This window comes from Microcaecilia unicolor, chromosome 1 (assembly GCF_901765095.1).
Source record: "Microcaecilia unicolor chromosome 1, aMicUni1.1, whole genome shotgun sequence".
Lineage (NCBI taxonomy): Eukaryota > Metazoa > Chordata > Amphibia > Gymnophiona > Siphonopidae > Microcaecilia > Microcaecilia unicolor.
Window position 1 is genome coordinate 697,362,246 of NC_044031.1, and position 24,735 is coordinate 697,386,980.

At 40.8% G+C, this 24,735-nt stretch overlaps 1 protein-coding gene across 1 annotated transcript in view; it reads left to right on the forward strand.

Annotated features, from left to right (window-relative positions):
• The window catches only part of APBA2 (amyloid beta precursor protein binding family A member 2), a 414,223-nt gene that overhangs the window by 338,189 nt on the left and 51,299 nt on the right, over positions 1–24,735 (forward strand). The window contains exons 6-8 of the mRNA XM_030188547.1: positions 2,469–2,504; positions 6,482–6,568; positions 14,221–14,406. Coding sequence (XP_030044407.1) covers positions 2,469–2,504; positions 6,482–6,568; positions 14,221–14,406 — 309 coding nt within the window. The remainder of the gene's footprint in view (positions 1–2,468; positions 2,505–6,481; positions 6,569–14,220; positions 14,407–24,735) is intronic.

A 24,735-nucleotide genomic window follows, 5' to 3' on the forward strand; every position in this document is an offset into this window, starting at 1 on the left:
GAAATGTTTATCCCATATCCTTCTGATTGATGTGCCCTCAACTCACACTGAAAGGTCTCTTGCACCATTTGGAGCTATATTTGAACTCCTAGTATAACGTGTAGTTTTCAATGTTTTTATAATAATGCCTCTGCTAATGACAAGTGCATTCTTTGAGCAGAAGAGGAAGCGGTTACCACCCTAAAGAGCAATAGTACGATTGCCTTAGGATTCCAAGAAATCACTGCAGATAAATGAGCAGAGATCATGATTAAAACTCAAACTGCTCTGAGCATGAAAAGACTGGATGTTTTAATTCTTTACAACCCAATGTGCTGGAAAGAATTATACATAAAGGGTCAAACATGTCTGGCTGTCTGGGGACAAAATACATTTCCAAAGTTTAATGGAATGGGACCAAATTTGGTATGGGCAAAAAATGGTGAAAAGACACATTCCAGCCAATATTCAAAGCGAGTTATCCAGCTGAGAATTGCCGTTGACTAGTTAACTCGCTTGCATGTGGCTATCCAGTCATTTTCAGCAGCACTTAACCGGTTGGTGGTGCTGAAAATGGCCGGTTACCACCAAAGTGGAAGCCGGCTACAATGGGAGCATTTCAGGGGCAGAGTCTGTTTAGCTCACAGTATTCAGAGCTAACCGGCCATGTTTGGTACAGAAATAGCTGTCCTATTTTTATGTGCTAGGCCATGGCCAGTTAAGTCTGAATATTGACTTAACCAGGCATGTGCTAGTCAGCTTTTAAAGAACTGGAAATTCGATGCCAAAGCCCACACAGGGCCTAGCATGGAATTTCTGGTTTTAGTGCCAGTGGTGGACAAAGAAACGCTGTCTACCACCAGCTGACTATCGGCTGGATTGAGTTTGCAAGTAGGCAACATCGGACTGAGGGATCCAGAGAAATAAGCTCCTGCAAAAATTACCCAATGCATTTCTATGGGAGAAGCAGTTCCATCTTCAGCTATGTGGGTCCTTTGTTATGGAATTCAATACCTGTCAATGTTAGCAATATGATAGATTAACTAGGGTTTCGCAAAGTATTGAAAACCTGTTTTTTAAAAAAACAATTTTATTGAAGTTTTATGATGTAATATTTTTGTAATCTTCAAGCTGTACTGTTTTTTTTTTATTTTTAAGCAAATTTCATTTTTATTGTGAACTGCTTTAAAACTTTTGCATTAAGCGGTATATCAAGTCAATAAATCCAATCCAATTCTGCAACATAGAAACTTGGATACAGTGAAACATAGCAGGGGATTCTTCTTTTCAAACTGTCTCGCCCCTTTTCTCTATTCTCCCACTCACACCTCCTTCCTACACATGACATAGACCAACACTCCCTCCCACATACATATATACATCCCACCAAACTCTACTCCTCACACACAGCACTTACCACACACTTCGCACCCCGAACTACAATACATACACAATAATCTCAATACCACTGACACTTCCCACCCCTAGCTACCGCCTATCTCCCACCCCCTACCCTTTACCTCATGTTCTTCTCATCTCCACCCTCCATACAATCCCAACTCCTGTTATACCCTCTACCTTACTGCTCACTAACTACCCTATTACCTCTGTCTACCCCCTACTCCGCACTACACTTTTCACCCTTATCTCCCCCATATCCAGCTACTACTTATCCCATACCCTACAACAACTACCCCTTCCTCTCACACGTTCAACTACTCTAAACCCCACCCCTAAATCCCACCAAATAGCCCCACCCCTATACACACACATGCAGAAGGGTTCGAAAGAATTCCATGAGCCATTTTCTGTATGCCATTAGCAAAGGTGGCAGAGGCCATTAATGTGACAGATTTTGGGAATGCTTGGGACAGCTATGGAGTGGGAGGAGGGTTGAGAGGAAAGGTAGATAGAAGACTTGTGGAAGGTTGAACCGGTGTTGGGTTGGATATGGGAATATATACAGTATGTACTTCTACCCAAAGTGGGTGAACCTCAGCTGAGCACATTAATTGGAACAACTTGGTTTTCATCAGCAATAATTTAATTTACTAGGAAACATTTTTAAAACAAGTTACATATGGGCTCCTCTACTTGTTACATTTTAGGCAATGGCAATTTTTAGTATTTACTAAATTGTAAACTACAGCACAGTTTTAACCTCAGATACACAGAGCCTGACATCAAAGGAATTTTTCCATAAGGAACAATGAAACTTGATAAACCAGGCCATAGATGACAATTTCTGAAATAATGGTTATATTATATATAAAAAAAAAACCCTCTAAATGAAGCTGGCTTGGTACAAGTAACATAGAGTTCGCTCTAATGGTTTTATGATGCAGAATTACATTATACTAACTCTAGCACTGCATTAGTGGTGGTGTGTTTTTGACATCCTGGAATTTTAATCAAAAGGTTGACATTATATATTCTTTATTTTGTTTCTTTATCTATACTTTTACTCTGTGTGTTACTGTCCTATGCAGAGGATGCAAAAGGCAGCAAAAATCAAGAAAAAAGCGGTATGTAACCTTTTTTTTTCCCAATCAGATAGCAAGTAGCCTGTTTATATTTCTGTTGTCCATGCTCGCCATAAAGTTTTTTTTTTGTAGTTATGGATCCTGATCACAGACACATTATTATTGTTTAATTGGTGTATCTGATGGAGCAACAAACGTAGGGCCCCTTTTACTAAACTGTGCTAGTAATTCCCAGTGTGGCAAATGCGACACAGCCAAGAATGGGATTCATCGCATTTGCTGCACTGGAATCACTAGCACGATTTTGTAAAAAGGACCCTTAATTTTTTTCCATTTTTGATTGGTGTGCTGTATTATGTGGAGCCCCCTCCCCCAAAAAGCAAATGAAAGAACATATTCAATGATTGTTTACTAAGAGGCTTTTTTACTAAGTTGCAGTAAAAAGTGGTCAGGTGTGCCTTTATGCGGGTCATTTCCACATGCCACGGCTATTTTTATCGCAGCAGTAAAAATGGCTTTTTTGTATTAGTGGCTGTCACAAAACTCCTAGCCATCCGCCTGGGGTTACCCCATGGCCAAATGTACACGTTATTTCATCTCTCAAAATCACATTGGTTTATAAGATATTTCATTTCATTACTGTCACAGAATGCCTAGCCACCTGCCTGGGGTTACCCCGCGGCCACTTAGAGGGTCTATCCCCAGCACAGCTCAGGTCCACCTGCACCTGCCACTCGTGCTCTACACTAGCACTCTCCTCCCACTGATTGGGTCACAACCACCACTGGGCGAGTCTCCCACTCTCAAATTATCCCCAGTGATTTCTAGGTTACTGGAGGCCACACTCCCAGTGGTCCCTCAATTCCCAGAAAGCACTCACAGACCCAACAAACAAACCACCATGATTTTTTTTATCAGTCCAGACAAACAGGGCAAACAAACAATTATGTTTATTCTCTTAAAAATATTGAACAATGGAACAAAAATGTGCAAATAGCAAACAGTAGCAAGAAACTGAAAATGGATCAATTAGAAAACTAACTAAATATTTCTATATTGTCTAAACAGTACCTGGGAAAGTCAGGACATATAATTCACCAAGCCTCAGCAAAGAGATCTGTCTTTCTTTTTGTTCCGGACTAAGACTGAAACAACAGCCAGCAACAACTGCTGGGTAATTTCAAACTCCAGGCCAATCAGAGCCCAGTCAACAAAATTTCAAATATACACATCTTCTTGCTTCCTGTTTGTGTCAAACTAAAGAAAAAACACTCAGCGGTCTTTTTACTAAGGTGCGCTGAAAAATGGCCTGCGCTATTGTAGGTGTGTGTTTTGGACATGCACAGATCCATTTTTCAGTGCACCTGTAAAAAATACCTTTTTTATTTTTTGGCCAAAAATGGACGTGCATCAAAATGAAAATTGGTGCATCCATTTTGGGCCTGAGACCTTACCGCCACCCATTCACTTAGTGGTAGGGTCTCACGCATTAACTGGACGGTAATCGTCAGTGCGCATACAATTCTGATTACCACCCAGTTAGCACCACGTGCTGCAAAATAAAATATATTTTCTGGCGCTTGTAGTGGACGTGTGTAAAAAATGAAATTACCTCCCGGGCCATGCGGTAGCCGGGCGGTAGTTCCGAATTGCTGTATGTTGGGCGCATGTAGGCTCCTAAGCAGCTTAGTAAAAGGGCCCCTCAGTTCTTTGTAACAGCTTTAAGCATACATATGCACTATCTGCTAGCCAAACAGTAGAAATACACTTCAGACATGTGACAGGAAAATATCCAATGCATTTTATAGGCTTAAAAAACACTGGGAGTCTTTTACTAAGGTGTGCTAGCGTTTTTAGCACACACTAAAAATAGGCATGTGCTAAACAATAGAGACGCCGATATATTCCTATGGGCGTCTCTAGCGTTTAGCGTGCACCTATTTTTAGCACGCGCTAAAAACGCTAGCATACCTTAGTAAAAGACTCCCACTGTTTTTTCACAATGGCCATGTGCTAATGTTTTTGCTCCCTTGCTGTTTTGCTGTAGTGTTCTCTTTGGGGTGAGCGGTGCTGCCTTGTGACACTTCTAAATCTCCCTGATGAAGGCCCTAGAGGGTGAAACCAGCAGCAGCAGCAGCTATAGCAAATTGATTGCATAAGCAGATTTCAGTGGGGGTTTTTTTTGTAGTCTTTATAGTGTACCACCATGTTTGATGGTTGAAATGGATTGCCTACTATGGTGAGAGAGTTTGTGACTTTTTCTTGAATAACCCCAACATTTGGAATTGCTGGGGAAATATAAAAGAGGAATAAATCTTGTTGTTGTTTTTTTTTAATATTTGTTGTTTATTTGTGATTAGATACTACCTTTAGCTTGATACATGTTCCAATGTTGCTATTAGCACATGGCCAATTTGAGAAATTACTGCGTGTGCATTTACTACCACCCATTTGTTAGGCAGTAAGGTCTCTCGCTATCCATGCACTAACCAGTTAGAGTATGTTAATGTAACTGTGCTGATTATTGCAGGAATGCCCACTTTCCGCCCCTTCAGAATAATTTAGTGCATGGTTAGTACGTGCACATTTGGCAGTTACCACAGGACACCTAGGTCTATCCCCACAGTATGCCATTTTAAGCTGTGCAAGATGCAAATTAGTACCTAATGCAACTTAGTAAAAGGGCCCCTAAAGTTCTTAAAAATGACATAGGTAACATTTGTTTATTACCATGATGCAGTAGCAAAAATTGAATTGCATTTATGTATGATCAACCAGTTTTTCTGCTTTGGTTCAAATGTTTTTGCTGTTGCTCTGTAGAAGAATGTGAAATTCAAACAAAAGACAAATGTGCATAAAGATTAAATGTAAGATGCACAGAAATGTGTGTAGATTAAGTAAGGTGGTAATTTGTAGATTTTTTAGTGATTGGATCATTTTTACAAGCTTTTTTTCTTTCCAACCCAGTAGACGTTGGAAAAAAAATTATACATAAGGGGTCAAGAATCTTTGTCGGTCTGGGGGCAAAATGTAATGAAACAGAACCAAATTTGATGTAGGGAAAAAAGACACATCAAGTTCAAAAGTGGGCCAGATCAGACGGGTTCAAAAGAAATATGCTCTCCCCTCCAAAAATGGGCCTAATTTGCCCTTTATGGGAGAAGCAGTTCCAGCTTCTGCAGCATAGAAATTTTGATACGCTGAAAGATGGTTTAATGTTTTAAAATGTCTTAACATTCCTATCTTATAGGAGATTTTGTAAATCCACTTCCCGACTAGGGCTCCCTGATTCGCTCAGTGGCTGTGTCAGATTTTGTTTAATGGGAATGTGAACAAATTTTAATATAGGCTTTCAAATCCAGCCCCAAAAGTGAGCAATTGCCAACACAAAGTGTATGTATTCCATATGTACATGTGCATTTTATATAATCTGTACATACATTGCAAATCTGCCTCCACTGGCTCCCAAGCTATAGCCCAGGAATACCTAGATACAGATTATGTAAAATTCGACACACACATTCTGTGCGTATATAACATAGTAACATAGTAAATGACGGCAGATAAAGACCTGAACAGTCCATCCAGTCTGCCCAACAAATGTTATGTGTTATATTCGTATGCAGTTCAATTTTGTAAACGCCCTTTTCATGCTTTACATATGGAACATGCTTAAGCTATCCCAACAAGCTTTTTCTGAGTGTAAAGCCTGGAGACATTCTAGTGGGTGGAGCAGAGGCAAAGATGTGCCATACATTCATAAATGTACACTTTTGGGGGGGCATGGGCATTTGCTACTGAAGCTGGTTCTTGGAGCCTGTTTCATAAAAACAGCAGATATGCAGTGGGGTCAGATAATATCCTTTTCATTTCTGGCCTAAAGTAAGCCTGCATTACTCAAAGGGTTCTCAGGCCTATATATTCTATTTGGCTTCTATATAATGGTGCTTTTTTCTTACCTAAATTACTATTGCTGTCACTTTAAAAAGTAATTTTATGGTGAAATATCTCCCTTTTAGAGTTCTGAAGGTGATTCTCAGACCTTAACAGAAGTGGACCTTTTCATCTCTATCCAAAGGATTAAAGTTTTAAATGCAGACACCCAGGTACTGTACACAACAAGCTGCATGTCTTTTCAAAGTGGTCATGATTGATGCTAGAGAATTTATGTAAGATGATTTTTTTTTTTCAAGAGATGGTGTTCTCATTAAAGCTAATGAATTTTAAAAATAATTTACCAAAAAAGGGATTTAACAGCTCAAAGGCAGTCAAACATGCCAAGTCACATGCATTCCCCCAAATTCTACATATGGTGCCGTACGTTGTGTGCGCTAATTTGGCCATGTGGCCAAATTGCACGCACAACGTAATTGATTAACAAGCCAATCAGTGCAGATAATTGCTATTTAACAAATTAGCAGCATTAATTGGCTTTAATTAGAATTTACATGCACAACTTTCTAAGTGTATTCTATAATGCGGTGCACATAAATTCTAATGCGTACTGCTGAAAAAGAGGCATGGCCATAGGCATGGAATGGGCAGGTTGTGGGCATTCCAGAAAGTTGTGTGCACTGCTATGGAATACACCCAATCTGTGCCTAAGTTAGGCACAAGTATTTAGGCCTGGTTTTAGGTGGCCTAAATTGGTGTGCCTAAATTTTAGGTGGAAAAATGGGACGTGGGCATATTCTGTAATGTGTGCTTAACTTTAGGCATAGTTTATAGAATAGCGTAAAGCAAGTGGTTTTTCAGCGCCGATTTTTCTGGCACCATTTATAGAATTTGACCCTAAGCCCCCTTCTCCAGCTCACATCCTAAAGTGCTCTCCTCTCACATATTGGCACCCTGCTTCCCGCCCCTGCCCACTCCCTGCGTTCTGGCATCTCTTTCTCTTCTCCCACCCCCCTCTTCATACTCTAGCATCTGTCTCTCTCCCTCTTCCCCTTCAAAATGGCTCTTCAAACCTGCCATGGTTCACCTGAAGCAGCAACGCTGAAGAAGGGTTGCCTCTAACCAGTCTGGGTCCTTTCCTTTGCCCTGTCCCACCTCTTCTGATGCAACTTCCTCTTTTGATGGGGCGGGACATAGCAGAGGGAAGGCCCTGGGCTGGTTAGAGGCAGCCTGTCTTCAGTTCTGCTGCAGCCACACTGGGGGGTAGGGATGTGGAGAGAGAGAGAGAGTCCCTGGGACAGATGCTGGAATTAAGGGGGGAGAAGGAAGAGGAAGTGATGCTGGACCCACTGGGGGGGGGGGGGTGAAGGGTGGGAACAGGAAGGTGGGAAGAGAGTAGGACACTTGTTGAATCCCCAGGGAAGGGGGACAGGAGGAAGGAAAGAGAGGGGGAGATGGTGGCCCCAAGGGGAGGAGAGGTTACAGGAGAGATAGATGAGAGATGGTTGGCCCCAGGGACTGGGACCACTGTGATTAAAATTACTAGACAACAAAGGTAGAAAAAATTATTTTCTATTTATTGATTATATAATATGTCTTTATTGATTATATAATATGTCAGTTTTTTGAATGTACATCTGCTAGGACTGGTACTGGACATGACTTGGGGCCATAAGAAAAACATCACTCATTGGCCTTCAGTTTCACTCACTATGGTGGTAAATTTCCAGCTTTGGGATGGGCCGCCCTTGGTGTCTTTGCAGTCATGTGCTGCAAAAGATTCAGTCTGAAAACTTTTGTTGAACTGCAGTTCCTGTAAGTGGAATTTGGTTCGCCTGCTTTATCATCTACTACAGCAATAGATGAGAATGGCACCATCATCTGATGCACTGTGTCATTGTAAGAATATGGCATAAAGGTCACTAGAGATGCACATTCATTAGCACTCCTTTGCTGTGGGTGCCTTAAAGATTTTAGTGCATGCAAAATTGATTGAGTGTGCATAAATATACAAGTTAACACAGATACAATTTTGTGTGTATTGAGGCAGACATGGGAAGCAACTGCTTGCCCTTGGATTTGTGGTATGGAGTGTTGCCACAATTTTGGTTTCTGCAAGGTGCTTGTGACCTGGCTTGGCCACTATTTGGAAAACAGGATACTGGGCTAGATGGACCACTGGTCTGACCCAGTTTGGCTATTCTTATGTTCTAAGTTCTAACACATGTAAAAAAGTTGTTAAAATAAATGTGTGATGAATAAAAAAGGCCAAACATTGGGGAAAAAAGGACAGAAAATGAACCAAAAATTGGGTCTGTGTATATCCCTAATGTTCATAATTTCAATGAACTAAGACATTGTTGCCAACTTTTCAAAATAATTAGAGGTGTTAAACCCAATGGAAGTTATCCCTCCCTGCATACAGTAAGGAGTTTGCTCAGTTTTGAGAGAGCTCAAACACCCACGGAGCTGGCACCTCTGCTGAGAATAAACCTCCCTTGCAGAAGTTCAGTTTTCCATTACACTGATGTACCTTTGGACCTTGCAGCAATAAAGAAAAGTTTGAAAATGGGTCAGCTGGCTCCTGAATAGGGCACCAAAAGAAGATTCCTATGATTGCAGGTAATGAGGAAGGTGGAGAGATGGGGTCCCAGTTAGTAGGGGAGATGGCAAAAAAGCCTGGTGAAAATTTGTGTTACCCTTTAAAAGAATGAATTTTTTTGGTGTGCAAGGGGGGTTTTGAAGCTAACTGCTATTTTTTTTTTTAACAAAACGAGAAATAAACATATTTTTCTTTCGTTTTATTTTCAAAATAAAGTGAAATCAAATAAGAAATTTTATTAATTCCTGTTTTGTTTCAAACTAAAGTAGCTCCCTACCTCCATATCTCTTCCATAGTTTAAAAAAAATGAGACTCCCCTCCCTATTCTTTCTCTGCATTTACAAAAAAAAAACAAACCAAACTAAAATACAAGCGCTCCCGCAATTTATCTGTATATAAATGCCAAAATTCTAAAAATAAAATTAAAGAGTTAGAATTATTGCAATAAATGAATATGTTGACATAATAAGCATCTTAGAGATCTCATAGAAGGAGGATAACCAATAGGACACACTGTGATACTATGGTACAAGCTTTTCTATTTTGGTAGAGTCAAATTGGTGGGAGGTTGGTTCCCTTTTGATTTCAGTCGATAGATTTAAGATCATTTAGGGAGTCTTTTATTAAAGATTAGTGCAGGTTATCTGCCACAGGCCCCACTTTATTCCTGTTGATCCTGCTGCTGATAACGTGCTAATCTTTAGTCAAAGGCTCCCTTAATGCAAGTTATTGATGGATCTTACTATTTTTTAAAACCATCTTGATTGTTCTTTGATCAAAGAAGGCAGTATGTAAGAATTCAGAAGTAAAAAAAAATTACAAAAAAAAAAAAAAGAAAGTCCACGGGCAAAAAGTACCTGCAGGCCCGCAAGCTATGGTGGGGGAAGATAGCTGAAAATAGACCTACTCAAAAAGAAATCTTTATCAAAAGGACAAATATACTGATTGAGCTAATGCTATTGATTTCCCAGACTTCTCAACCTGTATTGTTTTGTGAGTTTTAAAGCCCACTCCGTTTGTTTTTTTTTGGGGGGGGGGAGTGATCTGCCCTCTTTGGAGTCAAGAGACCGATAAAATTCCTTTCCATTAGAAGTGTTCTAAGTCTGCTAGGCCACATGAGGTCAGTATTCAAAGCCAGTTAATTGGGTAAAAGATCTTCTTGCCTGGTTAACTGGTGCTGACTGGGCCCCATTGGAGTATTCAGTGGCAGGTACCTAGATAGTGCTGCTGAATCAGTGGCATAGCTACGAGGGGCCTTGAGGGCCTGGGCCCCCCAAATTGGATCCGAGGCCCTTGGTTTGACTTGCAGGGGTCCCCAATCCCTATCAGCTGAAGCCTTTCTCCAGCGTTATTCTTGCATTGCCTGCCTTGCTTCCTCTCACATCACATGCATGTTCGGATTTAGTGAAACTGAGCATGTGCGATACTTCACTCCTACTCAGTTTCACTAAAACTGAGCATGCACATGAACATGACGGGAAGCAGGGCGGGCAATGCACAGAGAACAGCACTGAAGAAAGGCTACTGGTGGGGATTGAGGACCCCTGCCAGCCAAGGTATGTGGGGTTGCGGCGGGGCAGGGTTGCAGCAGGGAGGCGGGCCAAACTCTGCCCCCCTCCACCTTTGGGCTCTGGACCCCCCCAAATATTGAGGTCTGGTTACGCCCCTGTAGCTGAATATCCCTTCTAACTACTAAATCTGAAACCATCTGATGTGCAGGTGGTTTGGAGGTGGAGTTGGAGCACAGTCAGCACTTAACTGGATAAATGCCGATATTCAGTTATTAAACGATTAAGGGACCCTTTTACTAAGCTACGTTAGATGCTAAGATACACCTAACACAGCTTAAAAAGGCATACTGTAGGATGTGCTCAGGCATCCTGTGGTAACTACCAAATATGTATGCACTAACTGTGCGCTAAAAATATTTTTTGAGAGGGCGTGTCAGATACAGAGAGTGGGCGTTCTTCTGCTAATCAGTTAGCGCAGCTACATTACCATCTGCTAACTGTTTATCGCACAGATAGTGAATGAGCCCTTCTCACCTACAAAATGGGTGCAGTAAGTGCTCACGTGGTAAATTTTGTTAATGGCCAGGTGCAAGCAGCAATACTAGCTCACGGCCATTACTACAAAAATTACAAAAAGGCCATTTTAAAAGCTGCAGTCAAAATGGCCTTAGGGCACAGGAAAAAAATCACAGCTTAGTACAACTACCCCTAAGTTAATTGGCCAAATAGTTACCAGATAAATAACAGGCCTATCTTTGGCCAGTTTAGCTTAACTGGTTAAGGGCTAAAAATAAGAATCACTCAAAACACCCAGTGCTAAATGCAAATCTCAAACAGTTGATATGAGTGAGCAGATAATGGTGCTATATAAATAAGCTGGTAAGGGCTAAATATTGGCACTTATCTGGTTAAGTGCTGGCCATCTGAACAGACCGCTGCCAGCTGAATATTACACCCTCATATTTTAAGCTTTTTTGATTCTATTTAATCTAACTAAAGTTCACTGGTTCAGTGATAGGAGTAATGAACGATATGGCAATTACTCTCTTGCTTGCTTACCGTTTTTCCTCAAATGGCCTTGTTGAACAGAGCAGCCTTATTTTTATTACCATTTTTAAAAATACTCTGTACAGCATCATTGATTTTTTAAACAAAATTTACAACTTGTAGAAAGCCTCAGAGCATTGACTCACAAATTGGTTTGTCTGGTTTTTTTTTTTTTAGTTCAGACATAAGATTATTTTGATAGATAATTTTGAATGCTTGTATTATAGTGTCCAAGAGCAAAACAGATTTTTATATGTTCTTGTCTGTGACTCTTTGGGTTTAAGCACAAATAGGTTAGAAGGCTCCCAGACAGCAATAGCAGGCTACTTGTTACAAAGAGATTAGGTCTCTTCAGCTTGGAAAAGAGACGGATGAGGAGGAGATATGATTGAGGTCTACAAAATCCTGAGTGGTGTAGAAGGAGTAGAAGTAAATTGATTTTTTACTCGTTCCAAAAGTGCAAAGACTAGGGGACACTTGAAGTTACATGGAAATACTTTTAAAACAAATAGGAGGAAATAATTTTTCACTCAACGAATAGTTAAGCTCTGGAACTCTTTGCCAGAGGATGTACTAACAGCGGTTAGCGTATCTGGGTTTAAAAAAAGTTTGGACAAAGTCAGTAGTCTGCTATTGAGGCAGACATGGGAAACAGCTGCTTGCCCTGGGATTTGTAGTATGAAGTGTTGCCACAATTTGGGTTTTTGCCAGGTACTTGTGACCTGGTTTGGCCACTTTTTGGGAAACAGGATACTGGGCTAGATGGACCATTGGTCTGACCCAATATGGCTACTCTTATGTTCTTATGTAAAGGATAACTTTTAGAACAAAAGAGATTTACATAAACCAGTGTCTTCTAAGAGACCACTAAAAAATACTAGCGTCAAATCACCTATCAAACTTAAAATCTGATCTAAGTTGAAATGTAAATCCACACGTAAACATTTCTGCCTAAACGTATTCTATAAGTGGTGCCTAGATTTACGTGCAGTATATAGAATATGCTTAGTTGATATCCCAGCACCTAAAACTACGTGCCTCCATTTACACCAATGAAAACATGACGTAAATCCCTGCGTGTAGATTTATGCTCACTGGGTCTTATTCTATAAGTACGCATGTACATTTTGGAACACCCATGAAGCGCCCATTTCCCCACCCATAGCTACGCCCCTTTTGAACTGCACGCATTAGAATTTAGACTCAGTTCATTACAGAATACTCTTAGTGAGTTGTGCGCATAAATTCTAATTATTGACAATTAGTACTCCTTATTGTATTTTAAGTGCTGTTATCAACACTGATTAGCTAGTTAAGCCGATTAAGTTACTCTCATCGTTATAGAATATACCTGGATTTCGGAATAGATCTCTAGACGCGCTGTATAGAATCCGGCAGATAAGGCCATGGTCTTCACTCCCAATCCTCAAAGACCATCAGTGTGTCAGGTTTTTAGAATATCCCATATGAATATGTGTAGGACAGATTTGCATACAAGGAAGGTAGTAGGCATACAGATCTCTGTCATTTATATATAAGCCTCCCATGTTAGTTTTCAGATCGGCACACATTTTCCACGAGCTAAAAAATAGAAAATATTTTTTTAGCACTGGGGGTGGAAAGCAAGCATGCCCAATCACTTAGCGCAGCTACATCACCACGATCTAACCGATTAGTATGTGGTTAGCATGTGAGCCCTTATTGCTTAGTAAATAGGTGGCGGTAAGGGCTCATGTACTAATTGGGAAATTAGTGCATGCTATTAACAGGGAAATAGAAAATGCGGCCATTTTACTGCCAGGCTAAAGTGGCCTCAGTGCGTGGGAAACCCACACACTGGTCATACCACAGGCCACTTTTTAGCGCAGCTTAGTTAAAGGACCCCATAGTTTTTAGAATGGGAGTGAAGACCAAGAATATAGAAGTAAAAAATATAGCATTGTTTTTGATATAATGCATTGTTTATTTTGTACAAACCACCAAAAACCATGGAGAATGGGTGGGGCATAAATACATCCTCAGAAGAAAAAGAATTGACACAAAAAGCTAATACTGTGAAGCTTCCACTAGAGGTCATGGCAGCCATTTTATACTAGCTATCATGATGGGCACGAGTGAGAGGGCATCGCTCCTGCCTATATGAACCCATTTGACCATCAAATATTTTACAGTCCACTGCACTAACCACCGGACTAGTCCTCAGACCCCCGGGGGAGGGAGGGTCCTGGTCGACCTGTATATAACTGCAGGGTGGGAGGGAGGGATTTAGAAAAGCAGAGAACACCTTATGTGGATCCCGGCCAATATTCAGCTGGGGCCTGCATAAGCCCTAGCAGCTTCCTGATCTTTATTTAGCCCCAGATATTCAATGCCAGTGCCCAGACATGACCTAGCATTGAATATGTAGGGCTAAATCTGCCCACAGCGGGTCAGCATTTTGTATAGGGCTAAATATCATCTGGCACATGAATATATAAAAATGCAATTTCATGCCTCTTGTTTACTCTTCCCAGCCTAAACAACCCCACCCCAGCTAAAACTATATACACTATGTAAGTGCTCTAGGTACTTGGAGAAGGACAGTTTTCCCCTAGTACAATCTATTTAGTTATCAGGCTGTATTCCTTTGGTGTATTGTAGATTTCCTGGTGTATTGTAGAAGGCGATGAATACCATATATTTGCTCATTTTTGGTTTTCCTTAGGAGGCCATGATGGATCACGCTCTGCGCACAATCTCATATATTGCTGACATTGGAAACATTGTTGTTTTAATGGCAAGGCGACGGATGCCAAGGTCAGCATCCCAAGACTGTATTGAAACAACACCTGGTGCCCAAGAGGGGAAAAAGCAATACAAGATGATCTGCCATGTCTTTGAATCAGAAGATGTAAGTATATTCATTCTCCTGTTGCTAGAGTTTCCTTTTCAACTATACTGTAGTCAAAGTTTTATGTCAGTCACCTGTCTACAATTATTTTAGAGGTTCCATTTATTTTCCTTAAAAAGGCCTATAAACCACTTGACATGCTTTCCTAATAATATTTTTCCTTAGAGTAAAACTCCGCTAGGTCAATATCTAATTCTACCGGGACATGATAATGGTTATCAACACCAAGTGTGTAGGTGGATTCTGCTTATGACTGATATAATCATTGACAAAAAACCCCACCTACCAAAAACTGTGTATTTGTATCTTTTTTGTACAATTTTTTAATATTGATTTTATATTTCTGTCCCGCTTCAAACAAAATGACTAGCAATTGGTACAGAGATTCAAAATGCAGTGTCACTTCTCTGCAAGCTCATCAGATTCCACAGGCACCTGTTTTGCTGCTTCTTTCTCAAGGGACCTGAGCTAATCGAGACGTTCGGCATGGCGGCAGAAGTATACAGTGTGTCAGCACTATGTCTCGATTAGCTTAGCTCCCTTGATTATATCATTCACAAGCGGGATCCACCTACACATTTGGTGCTGATAACCACTATCATATCCCAGTGACAATATGAGACTTCCCTCCCCACTTATAACAAGTTTAGTGTGAACGTTGTGTCTACTTTTGGTTGAGTTCATATATATATATATAGTCAGTGACACTGAATATGCTGGTAGCCACTCAGCCACTCACCTCCTGCCTCACTGATTATTCAGGAGAGGCTCCTGCCTGGTTTAATCCCGATGTACAGATCATCCCCCAGATTGCCAGTGGCACTTATTGCCGCTGAAAGCCGATGTGACTGCTGTGGAGCAGTTTGGGAGCACAGTTGGGGGGGGGGGGACCGGGAGTTATGTGGGCACAACGATATTTAGTTTTGGTGCTCACTTAGGGGTCCTTTTACTAAACTGCAGTAAAATGGGCCCTGCGCTAGTGGCTGTTTTTGCTGTGCGCCAGGGTCCCTTTTAGTGAAGTAGGTAGTAGTGGCCAAAAACGAAATGGCCATGTGGTAAGTTCACATTTGCCGTGCGGACATTTCAAGGAGGAGTACTTACTGCCAGCCATTGAGGTGGTGGTAAGGGCTCCAGCGCTAACCTGGCAGTAACTGGGTAGCGTGCCTCAAGGCCTGATTACTGCCAGTAACCCCCATATTTTTCAAATATTTCCGCTAGTGCCGAAAATGCCGCATGCTGGGGGTGGAACTACCGCCAACACCCATGTTGGGCTGGCGGTAGTTTCGGATTGCTGTGCGGCAAGCCCACTGTAGGCTTACCACTGCTTAATAAAAGGGCCCCTTAGCTGACCAGGCATGTAAGACTGTACAAAAGCCAGTCCCAACTTTGCCTGGTTAGCAATGGGGATACAACACTCAATATTGACCATAACTGCATAACTTCCAAGTGCTGCCAAAAACTCAAATATTCAGTGCCGGTCCCCAGATATGCCCTGACACTGAACAACTGGATCTAAATTATCCAGAGGCAGGCAGTTTTTAAACACTGACTGCTACTGTCTGAATATGGACTCAATTGTGTATTTCTTTTTCTAATTTATTCAATATGGGGCCCTTTTATAGAGCAGCGGAAAGCCCATTGTGGGGTTACTGCTCACTGTTCTGGGACTACCACTGTCCCAACGTGGCCGCCGGCAGTAGTTCCAGGCCGAGAGTGTGCCATTTCCAAGGCAACCCCCCCCCCCCCCCCAGGAAATGGTTAGCGTGGTGGTAACCCGGCAGTAATCGGGCATCACCGCGTGCTGCCTGGCTACCACTGGGTTACCACAGGAGCCTTTACCGCCACCTCGATGGGTGGCAGTAAGAGCTCCCCGCCACATGATAAGAGTTTTCTTACTGCATGGCTATTTTGTTTTTGGGGCTTTTTATGCGCTATGGTAAAAAGGACCCTGGCGCATGGGAAAAACAGCCCCCACCTCTACCACAGGGCCCTTTTTCCCGCAGCTTGGTAAAAGGACCCCTTTTCAATTTCAATTTCTCCAACATTAGTAAAGACATATTTGGATTTTAAACTAATTTGAAGTGGAACCAATTTAAACAGTAATACATGTTACAGAAGGAAATAGTGATCAGACAGCTAGTGAATTTGAGGCAGTGAACCAAAATAGATTTCTCACTTAGAGCTAAATTCACTAAAATGTGCCGCTGCATTGGAATGTACTAATGTTCGTTAACATGCATTATTTTATGCTGTGGGATTTACCAATTTTGCACATTAACAGCATTATTCCACACCAATATGGTAATGCACTGCAGTAAATCTAGCCTTCAGTTTGTGATACACTGTCTTGGAAAACAGTTATATTTGTTTTATTATTTAGTGCAGCAAGGGCAAATGCATGATTATATTTTATTTTAATAAAATAAATTGTGCTTTAGGGGGTTTTAAGTAATTGAATTTTTAAAGCATTGCTATTAATGTATTTCACTGGGGAGTGCTGTATATGTGACATAATGTCACACAAGTAGCACACCTACATATTAATTTATGGTGATACTCTGAAATATGCTGCCCAATAAAACAAGGTCAGCAGTTCCTTGGATTTGCTGCTGAATGACTAATGGTCTGAATGCTACATACGTTTCCACAGGGTTTATAGTTGCAAATAAAATTGTTTCAGTCAATTGCCAAAGAAACACAAGAAAACAAAAAGTGCTGCCAAATGAGGGGTGGTTTTTTTCGGGGGGGGGGGGGGGGGTTGTAGGTTTGGGTTTTTTTGTAATTTGTGTTCTTTTTTAAGTATCTTTGCTGCAATCTTCTTGATATTAGAAGTTTATTTGAACAGGGTACAGACTAAACACAGTAGGTAATGGGGGGGATATTGAGAACATGCACAACTGTGAATAGGCAGGACAGAAATAAGAACAACCAAGGAAAGGTGAAGAAGGACTTTCAGTTTGCTTTAGGGACCTTTTCGTCTTTATTTTCTGTCAGTTGTTATTGGGATTATTGAAGATAATCAGGGCAGGTATGTAAACATTAAGGATTAGATTCTATATATGGCGCTGAAAAAATTTGATGCAGATAAAAAAACATGTTTAGTGCTACTCTGTATCCCACACCTAACATTAGGCACGGTTTATAGAATATGTATAGTGCCCGGATCCATGACTAAATGTAGGTGCGACCATTTATTCCAACTAAAAGCTGGTGTAAATGCCCGTTCATAATTTAGGTGTGGTTCAGGCATATTCTGTAACAGTGCACATAGGACCCTTTTTATTAAGCGGCAGTAAGCCCAACGTGGGCTTACTGTTTGCTAAACAAGAAGTACCACTGGGCTACTGCAGCAGCCCGGCTGTACTTCCTACCCGTAGCGCGCCATCATATCCGACACTACAAAAATATATTTATTTTTTGTAGCATAGGAGTGTACCCGTTGGTAATCAGGCAGTGCTGTACACTGCCCAGTTACCATTGGGTTAGCGCGGGAGCCCTTACCGCCACCTCAGTGGGTGGAGGCAAGGGCTCCTCCCCCCAAAAAGCAAGTGCTTTACTTAACACATGGCCATTTCCTGCAGGAAAGAGAGACTTCCTTTTACCCACTGTGGTAAAAGGTGGCCTTGGCACGCATTAAAAAACACGTGCCAACACCAGCGCAGGCCCCCTTTTGACGCAGCTTGGTAAAAGGGGCCCATAGTTTTCTAGGAGTGCCGATGACCCACCCATGCCATTCCCATGACCTCGCCCCTATTATGATCCACATATTAGAATTTACATAAACCACTTTAAAGAATGTGCTTAGAAAGTTGTACGTGCAGATTCTAATTAGTGCAATTAGTGCTGATAATTGCATGCTAATGGCCAATTATCGGTACTGATTGGCTTGTTAAATAATTAAATTGCGTGCTCAATTTGGCCGAATTGCCAAATTTGCGCATACAACTTTAGTTGGCATACTGTATATAGAATCTTGTTAGTTGCAATGTACCTGTGTATATGGTAGCCAGGATTCAGTAACATATGTGGGCAGTCCCTCTAGAATATGTGAAAGAGGGCATGAACGAGGGCAGTGCTTGGAGAGGCAATGGTAGATCTCTCAAATACACATGTGCAACAAAGGCACAAACCCTTTGCCAGCTACTAACATGGTGTAAAGTGTTGGTGGCTATACATTTGTCCATAATTCACATCTTATGCCCTTCTTCTACATTGTGTCTGGAAAAAAGTGAGCCCCTTAAACATTTTGCAATAACACCTCGAAACTGCACTAAATTAATTAAATTTATTCCTGCACAAAGTGACAGAAATTTGTGTCACCAATGCCAAATTACATAGGAATCACTTGTCCCATTTAAGATATTTTTAATTTTTACAAACTGCTGTGTCAAATCTGAGTTTCCAACGTGACTTAATTGCTTACTTACTCACTGACGCCATCTGTGATATCATTGCACATTGATAAACAAACACAATGTTTTCCAAAGATGATCGAGTTTTAATTAAAATACTCAGTTGAAAAAAGGATACAGTGCTAAAAGATCAGATTTAAACATTTGGACTGTTCAGGTTGACATTAACTGTGTCAGAAACTCTAACTTTTCGGTAGTGTTATTTAAAATTTGACATCTCAGTAACTTTAAGGTGGATTTCTATGAAACCACACAACATTGTTTGAAATAGATGTCACTTTGTGCATGAAAAATTTTTATAAATTCGGTGCAGGTTTGTGGTTGTTATTGCAAAATGTTTAGGAGGTTCACTTTTTTCCAGCGGCCCGGAAAATCGAAGAAATCAGCTGTGCTGTGAACCAGAACTAAGGGAGCGGGTAAGAGAGAGCTGAAGGCCGTTAGATTGAGATGGCCGCTGGAGCCCATGAGGTTGGTCTCTCTTTCCCTCTCCTCCGCGTACTCCTCATCCCCATACCTAAACAAAGCAAGAAATCTATGAGCTGCTCTACCCACGTTGTCATTCTTTATTGTTGGTAGCATTTTTATTGGACCTCACTTATATTTCAAAGATGTCGGCTTGTGTAGCATATGGATGTACACAGAGGAAGCCCCTATAACCAGCCCCTCCAAATGACACAATGATTACAATTTAGAACTAATTAGATGAAACCAATACTTGGTTTCATCTAATTAGTTCTAAATTGTAATCATTGTGTCATTTGGAGGGGCTGGTTATAGGGGCTTACTCTATTCTGATGTTTTCACCTAGTAAAGGGACATCAAAACTGACATTATGAGTATCATGTGCTTAACAATCAGACTTACTATTTATAAGTACAGTTAAAAAAAGTCATTAATTAGGTTGAGACCTGGGAGCATTTAACATCTTTTTTTTTCCTGTGCCTACATCAAAAGAAAAAGATGGGATGTGGAAATTTGCTCCTTTTGCTTTGTGGAATGCAGTGGTATATTATAAAAATGCACTTGCCTTTTTTTTATTACTACTATTTCACAGAGAACGTATTGAATAATGAGGGAAGGGTTTCCTTCCTGCAGAACTGTCCAGAGTCAGTCTAAATGTGCCAACACTGTCCAGTTCTGAAGTTCTTTAGAACTTCAGAATTTCAGAAATATAAACTGTAAAAGGGAAGACATTATATTATTAGTTGATGGCGCTGGGCAAATGGTGTATTGAGTAGATGGGTCTAAAAGCCCCCACCTTTGGATATAACACTGTAAGCATTTGGAGTCCACAAAATTTGAACATTGTCCAGTTCAGCACACTATTAGCCGCCAAGTTCATACATTGTTAATTATGTTCGGTGGAAAATAAATCTGTTGGCTCAGGCAGCTTGCTGTGTGAATATTCAATCACTGTTTCATTATTTCTACCAAGTATTACATATTAAAGACATTTGTTTTAATTCTTTTATCCAGTCCTTACACGCACATGGTTTTGCTGTTTAAACCCAAAGTTTTCCCATGATAGTATTGTGCTTATTTGAATTAGTTTTTCTGTACAAGTTTTGCTTGATTTGGCTTTATTTGAAATAAAAAATTGTAAAACATCTTGTCAACAAGAGGTGGGGCTAGGTGGGGGCAGGGGGCCCCACAATTACTAAGTCTGGCCCTATCCCTGAGCATCCAACTTTCTACCATCCAGTCAACATCAGCATCATCCCACACTCCTCAATCCACATCATCCATCATCCCTCTACCCCTGAAAAGGCACCTCCTCCCCTTAACGGCATTGCCTCCCCCCCTCTGAAAAGGAACCTGACTCTCTCCCACTCCTCCCACAAAGAGGCACCTGACACTTCCTATCCTCAATCTCCCCCTGACACTTACTAGACTTTTCCCTAGTGGCTTAGTGGTACAGCAGAAGTGATCCTTGGACACTCTTTCTGTGTTGCCAACGTGGGATCAAAATGGCAGTTCTGATAGGGTAACAGGAACGTCCAAGGATCATTCTTCTCCCACCACTAACCAAGTAGGGCGGGGTGGGCAACCAATGATCCTCCAGGGCCACAATGAATATTCAAGGGACCCATTTGCATACAATTGAAGCAGTACATGCAAATCTATCTCATGCATGGTCATTGTGGAAATCTTGAAAATCCAACTGGGTTGTGTGAGAACTGTGATTGCCCACCCTTGAATTAAGGAAACCCTTCATAAGTGCTAGAGGGGTTAGGGGTGGGGGAAAGGATTGGATGCCTCTTTGGGGTGGTGGAAGGATGATGCTGGTCAGCAAACTGCTCAGCACAGGTTAATAAACAGACCTCTTAGTGTACTTCAGTACAGCTAAATTTTAATTGCTTTTATGCCGTCACAGAGGTTCAGTCCTAGAGAATTAAGCTTTACAGTGAATCATTTTGCATTTTTTTTACTTCTTTGGGCAGAGTGTAATGCTACCAATGGGCTCATATTCAAAAGGTGTAACTGGCCAACTTCAGGAGTCAGTTTAAAAATCAGGTTTTATTTATTTGGCTTTAATTCACACCTTTCCATTGGTAGCCCAGTAAGAGTTATACAAACAAATAAATAAAAAGCCCAACCCTTCCCAACTGCACAGATAAATTTACCCCACCTGAATTCACAAGGTGGCTAAATTTAACCAGTCGTTGGGGCAACTCCAGAGGCATTGCCAGGGTATGTTTACAACCTAGTTGGTTAGAGGGTAATTTCATAGCTGGTCGCCTAGGATAAGAAAGTTGTAGCATGTGTCCTTCCAGGAATGGACAAAGCAGTGATGTCAATCCCTCGTACTGCACACATGATTGAAACTAACACACTATTGGGACTCCCGGGTGTTCCCCCAGCTCCAAGGGTGGCTTCACAGACTCATCAGCACCCCTCCTCTATCCTGACTCAGCTGTAGCACACAGGAGTGGCCAGTCTAAATTGGTGGACTCTCAGATTTTCCCCAACTCCCAGCATCTCTCCTTTCTCCCCCTTGCGTTATAATTTTGACAGCCTCACAGTGCCAGTGACCAGAGCCAGTGAAAGACAGGTGGAGTGCTGAGGTGAAAAGCAAGCACCAGTTGCTCAGCAAATGATTTAGCGGTGATGTACAGGTGGAAGAAGAGGACTGAAGAAGCTGACAGGGAAATTTTGGTGGGGTCAGGGTCTGTGTTGCCCCTCTTCCCCCCACCATTCTGACATTTATGCTTATGGCCATTCAATGAACTTGAGCATCCCCCAAGCCTCTTATATCAGTGCCTGGGATGACAGAATATGCAATGCAGTAAAATCATTGTCATCCCTGCCGAATTTTCATACAAAAATAAATAAAGAAAGTCTGCATTTCTAATGAAAATTGGCCACAAATGTATTGCCAACCTCCAAGTGACTAAGCACTTTTTAAGGGAAATTTTCAAAGCCATTTCCAAGGGGAATATAAAAGTGCCTTATCCCCCTGATTCTGTAAAGGTTGCCAGAACTTCCATGCACAAATTTAGGCATGTTCCTGATATGCGTACACAATTTGGCTGTTTTTGGCAGCTGGACCTTTTCTTTTTTTTTTGGAGGGGGGGGGGGTCATTTTGAGACATCCATGCACTTTGAAAATAAGCCCCAAAGTGTCTGCATGAATAGGAGGCACAATGTGTGAGCACCTTTTTGTTAGGTTACAAAGTAGAAGTGTTTGCAGGCTTACACTGAAAATTAATGCAAAGTCTGAAGAAGTGTGCACAGTATGAAAATTGTTCTTGCTGTACATTATGACACAGAACCCTAATATCTCTATTCCTGGTTCTGTCTTCGGAGAATTGTGTACATTTGTTTGCAGTTTTTACAAGGTGCTCGCCATTCTACAGTGAGTAGTTGTCTAAATCTCTACCGGTGAGATATGAGCTGAGCAGGAAAGGCTCTGACGGGTCAGTTTTATGATTTCTTTCTGTAAGGGAAGCCAGGGTTCATTCATGAAGATGATTTAATTCTTGCCTTTAAAAATAAATTATTTAAAGAATGGTATTGACTTTGTATGAGCTCTCTCTTTAGTGTGCTGGGCAGCTTGCTTCATTTTGTCAGATGAAAATACAAAATCTAAATCAAACATGACAGCTTCTGTGTCTAATCATTTAACTTCATTAGTATTCTGAGGATAACAAAGGAGAGTGATACAGAGGAAGGCTTGAGAGATCATCTTGAAGGGTACTTGTAATATTTCTCACTGCACCTTTCATATACAAATGACTATAAAATAAAAGGTAACACCTGGTTAGCCTATCCATGGCCCCAAAGAGCTTTCAATGGTTGATATTGAGTATAGAGAAAGGAAATGATCTGCTCAAGATAAGATTGTTTGGGAGTAACAATAGAGAAATAGAACCCATAATCCTTAGATTCACAGCTTTGCATTCCAGGTGCTGCATTGCACAACAGCACCAGCCCCGTTCACCTCCATGTTCTGCCCCCCCCCCCCCCCCCCAACGTTCTAGAGCAGAGATGTGCACAAACAAATATTTTTAATTCAGTTTTGGAAAAGGTGGCTTTCTCTCCAATTTTAATTGATTTTTTTCCTCATTTGTTTAGCACATTCATTTTAACAAAAAAAAAAAAAAGTAATGTGTTTTAGGACTTAACACATGCAAATCAATTGTACACTTTTCAATTCATAGGTTAATGCACATTAGAAAAATTGTTACATGTGGTCAAGTTTTTAAGGTGTGCTATTCTGTAGCTCATATAAACGGAACCATAACTACATCTGAAAAACCTATAGGCTGCTTTGTTAGCTTGTGATGGATTTACTGGCTGATAGAAAACCAAAGGGTTAAATTCAAAACAAATCCCTGAGATATCAGTGTATTAATGCACACTGTCTGTATACAATGCAATATTTGTAGTCAGGGAGGGGAGATAATTTATTTAAAAGCCTCCTGCCTCCTAAAGGTACTGAAATTAAAAACAAGGGATCTGATATTTAACTGCAGCACCAACCTGAATTTATTATCTGGTAGGGGGCTTCAAGCTTTGGTGCTTACGAAGCTTGAGTATTGTAATATTATATATCTTGGTTGTACAAAATATTTATTGAGAAGACGCAGAACCTTTCAAAATACAGCAATCTGTCTTATATGTGGTGTAGAAACAAGGGCCTTCAAGAAAAGGGGAATTGAAGTCTTTAATCATATATGTTGATGAAACACTGCTTGAATGGACCCGACACGGTCCGTGTTTCGGCGCACAGTGCCTGCGTCAGGGGTCGCAAGAAATAGCTGACAACATTCAGTGGTATTGTAAAAACAACATGCGGTGGTATTGTAAAAACAATACAATTGGAGTAGTAATGTACAGCTACACCGTGTGATCCCCTTCACACAAAATTAAAGGATAGTATGATTATGGTGAAATCTCTATCATGTTATTTAGCTTTTCGTAAGTGTTGAAAAACAAATCTATTTAGAAAATATGTGCTTTCTAGTTAGATAATGATGTTGTAGCTTATATTTTATTTTATGTTATTTTGCTTATTTTATTATGAGCTCCCAATTTTGTAGATTGGTCAGTTAGCCACTCAAACCTATTTTAAGGTTTTGAGGGGAATATAACACTAACATTAACAATAATTCACACTGTGAACTGGATAACAAAGTAGGAAAGCCTTTTTGCTGTCCTAACTTTAGCCGGTTAGTGGTCTGAATATGCCTGCCAACTAGATAACCTTCAGCTCTTTCCAGGCTCTGGATCTGTCCCTCATATGTTATGTGACACTCTTTAGTTTCACTCATTCTTTTTCTCATATGCTACATTCTGTAGATATATGTTTGTGATTATTTTATGAAAGGTATGTTTATTTGGATTGTATAGTGTATTGTTTTATATTTTGTTATTTTTATCTATTATGAATGTTCTTTTATAACCCACCCAGAAC